The following is a 3,848-nucleotide window of genomic DNA, read 5'->3' as shown; positions in this document are numbered from 1 at the left end:
AATGAATGAATGAATGAATGAATGAATGAATGAATGAATGAATCTACAATAATGAGGATTAGATGGGAGCAAAACTCCTGGTCTGGTTGTTTGGATCATTTAACAAACTGACATTTAACTGAAACATCAACAAAGGACTGAAACTTCACACACACCTCACACACACATCACACACACACCTCACACACACCTCACACACACCACACACACACCACACACACCTCACACACATCACACACATCAAACACACACACTTCACACACCTCACACACACACATCACACACCTCACACACACACCTCACACACCTCACACACACACCTCACACACCACACACACACCTCACACACCACACACACACCTCACACACACACATCACACAGGTTTCACACACCACACACACACCTCACACACACCTCACACACATCAAACACACACACTTCACACACACCTTTACATTTTGTCCTATTTTAAGTTTGATTCTTTAAATTATTTAAATTATTGATCATTGTGTATTTGTGGTTTTAAATGATTTATCTGAAATCTTTGCCGTTTTAACATTTAATCACTTTTTGTCAGTTTCTGTGAAACAAAAGCTTCTTGTTTGCTTTTGCAGATTTCAGTTTATTGTTTTTGAGTTAATATTTGTTCAGGTCAGACTCAGTGGACTGATTCATTCATTCATTCATTCATTCATTAAACTCATGTTCTGATGGTTCCTCTGCAAACATCAGCCTCAGTTTTTAATCAGCTCCAATAGTTGATCCTCAGCTGAGGGAAATTAAATGATTAAATGTCTTTAAATATTTAAATTAACACCAACATAAATCATAAATGATGCTTAAAGAATAAATGTGACAGGAAAGTCAGGCTGGACGATTCATCCTGATCAAATCCCTCCATTAATCTCTAATATGACTCTAATGCAGATGTTTTCCTTGAAGCGGAAACTTTCCTCCATCTGGACCTGAACTCAGTTTGGTCGTCTGATGCCAATGGCCTAGTCCAATCCCAGCCTGTCCTACAGCACTTAGGAGCTTCACCTGTCCATCACACCTGGATCTGTTGTGCTGATGAGGAGATTCAGGATGGAATCTCCTGAGGATTGGACTAGGCCACACATCATCTGCAAAGAGACGCCGAGTTTCTCAAACACGACTCCCTCCTGTCTACACCCAGATCCAAAGGTCTGGGAGCATCAGGGCAGTGAGAGCCCCCAAAACAAAACCCCCAAATAAAAACCAGTGCTTATAGATTCAGACTGGTTTCAGCCTCAGCAGAACCAGAACCATGAAATGAAATGACAGCAGAATCATCCTGCACTTTACTGGGACATTTAAAGACACTTTACATGGAACCAGTCATTTCCATCCACTCACACATTCATGATGATGATGATGATGAAGATGAGCTACTAGGTAGCAGCTGCAGGCTAACATGTCTGATAAACGAGGAAGGAATCATTTCCCTGTTCGGTTTGATCCAGCAGGTGAAATCCTGGAAACATTCACTGAATGGTTTCAGCCTGCAGATGATAAACAGAAAAAGCTAACGGCTAACAGATAATGGCTAACAGCTCACACCTAATGGCTAACAGCTCACAGCTAACAGCTAAAGGGCTAACAGCTAACGGCTAACAGCTCACAGCTAACAGTTAACGGCTCACAACTAACAGCTAACGGCTAATGGCTAACAGCTCACACCTAATGGCTAACAGCTCACAGCTAACAGCTAAAGGGCTAACAGCTAACGGCTAACAGCTCACAGCTAACAGTTAACGGCTCACAACTAACAGCTAACGGCTAATGGCTAACAGCGATGGAAAAAGTCAGATTTTGGTCTCATTTTCCTGCTGTGTGAATTCAAACTAAACATCTTTGCTGTATAAAACTGTCACTATCTGCTGTAAACTCCTCAGGTCGTCCCAGTCTGATGTTCAGGATCATCGACTCTGTGGGCTTTCAGCCAGGACAGGTTTTCCCTCCAGCCTGTTTCACCTCTGGGTGTGTCGCCAACGTTTACAGCAGCAGCAGCCATGAGTCAGAGGTCAGAGGTCAGACTCTTTTCTCTGACAGTAAACCTGTAGAGCAGGTTGACTGGCTGCAGCACAGCAGCTTTACTCCTCACTGGGTTCCTGTTCTTCAGCTTTTCATTCATTAAGCTAAAACTTATCAGAACCAGATCAGAGGAAAAACTGTTCATCTGCAACATGAAACCAAACTTCCAGAAAAGTTTCATCTCCAGGGAAGATTCGTCCTAAAGAGCAAATATCTGACTAAATGTCAACAATCATTTCATGATTGAAATTATTCTCTGCTTGAAGCAAAGCATGAAACAAAGTAATGAATTCTGAATGACGCAGAGTTTGAAATGTGATCAGTGGATTTTTCTGCACTCACCACATTTAGGATAAGCCACCAGCATGATGTCGTCGTCTCTGGCCTCCAGGCCGTCCAGACACTTTAAATGTTCCTCCGGACACATGAGGGTGGGGTACAGCACCCCGTCGTGTCTGTACAGCTTGTCCTCGTCGCTCATGGCCTTCGCCTTCTCCAGCCGGGCCTGCATCCTGTCGGCGGGCGGGTTGCTGCTCATCCTGCTGAGGGAATCTACGGATCTGGAGCCGCTGCTGGAGAACAGGGAGGTAGAGGAGCAACACGGAAAACCGCTCCGGTTCTGAGTGTGGAGCGCCGAGGGAGCGAGAGGAGGGGGAGGAGGAGGAAGAGGAGGAGACTGGAAGCACCTCCTCTCTGCACGCACATGCAGCTTCATGGAGGACAGACAGATCACGTTTCCCGTCTTTCATCCAGCAGATCGGAGGTCAAGAGGTCACTGGAGAGAAAGTTGAACTGAAAGTTGGTGTTTAACTCACTTCCTGCCCAGATGTTTATCTCTGCTTCCTGTCATGGAGGAGCAGGAATGGACCCAAACTGGTTCTGGTTCTGCTTTTACACACAGAGCTGTGAAGCTGCAGTCCAGCTTATCAGTCACTTCAGATCATTTACAATAAAATGAAAATCAAACAGAAAATCTCATCAGTCTGGATCCACTTTCTGTCAAAAACTAACGATGATGAGACTTCAAACTGCACTGACACGATTCTTTTACGTTTTTATCTTACATGGATTCATGACAGGACAAGTTTTATACGTGAAGGTCAGCAGAAGGTCAGCAGAAGGTCAGCAGAAGGTCAGCAGAAGGTCAGCAGAAGGTCGTGGTTTCAGCCGAATCTGAAAACAAAATTCAATAAAGTTCAAATTATCGTTTAGACCTCTGTTTCTCAACCTTTGTCAGCCCAGCGCCCCCCTAGCCCTTATTCAGGTCCCTCACCCCCCACCAAAGAATTTGCAGGCTACTTTGCACTGACCATTATTTTATAATTACTATCACTATTGTAGATGTTTTGATTTTTATGCTTGTTTCTGTATTTATCATCAAAAATAATTTCCCAGAGAACAAAAAAGTCATGAGAATAGAAATTATTTTCAAGGGCGTCTACAAAAAATGGAACATTCAAGTTAAAATCTGTAGGCCTAACAGCCAATCAGAGTGGAAACAATATTCTTATTTTGTGCCATTTTCTAGTTGTTAAATATTCCACAAAATGAGGAGATAAAAGATGTTCAACATGCCAGTTTAAACTTTGATCTATTTGCAAAACGACTGAGCTGCAGCATTAAAACATGGATAGAACTGTAACTACATTAATCATAGCTCTTCTTCTCTTCAGKGTTTCTGGTGGTGCAGCTCTGTGCTGCCTTCAGGAGAATGGGACATCAGAGCATCATCCATAAAACTTCATGTGGCATTTATTGTTCAAACCAGAGCTTTCAGTGGAAAAACTAAAGT

The 3,848-nt window shown here is 43.1% G+C and overlaps 1 protein-coding gene across 1 annotated transcript in view; it reads right to left on the bottom strand.

Annotated features, from left to right (window-relative positions):
• sult6b1 (sulfotransferase family, cytosolic, 6b, member 1) overlaps positions 1-3,207 on the bottom strand; it is an 8,680-nt gene extending 5,473 nt beyond the window's left edge. Inside the window, exons 1-2 of the mRNA XM_008430453.1 lie at positions 3,121-3,207; positions 2,399-2,831 (exon numbers count right to left, since the gene is read on the bottom strand). Coding sequence (XP_008428675.1) covers positions 2,399-2,771 — 373 coding nt within the window. The 5' untranslated portion in view covers positions 2,772-2,831; positions 3,121-3,207. The remainder of the gene's footprint in view (positions 1-2,398; positions 2,832-3,120) is intronic.
• Positions 3,208-3,848: the final 641 nt, after the last annotated feature.

The sequence above is a fragment of the Poecilia reticulata genome, linkage group LG15, assembly GCF_000633615.1.
Source record: "Poecilia reticulata strain Guanapo linkage group LG15, Guppy_female_1.0+MT, whole genome shotgun sequence".
Taxonomy (NCBI): domain Eukaryota; kingdom Metazoa; phylum Chordata; class Actinopteri; order Cyprinodontiformes; family Poeciliidae; genus Poecilia; species Poecilia reticulata.
Note: the sequence above shows the minus strand (reverse complement) of the source record. Positions and strands in the feature narration are given on the sequence as shown.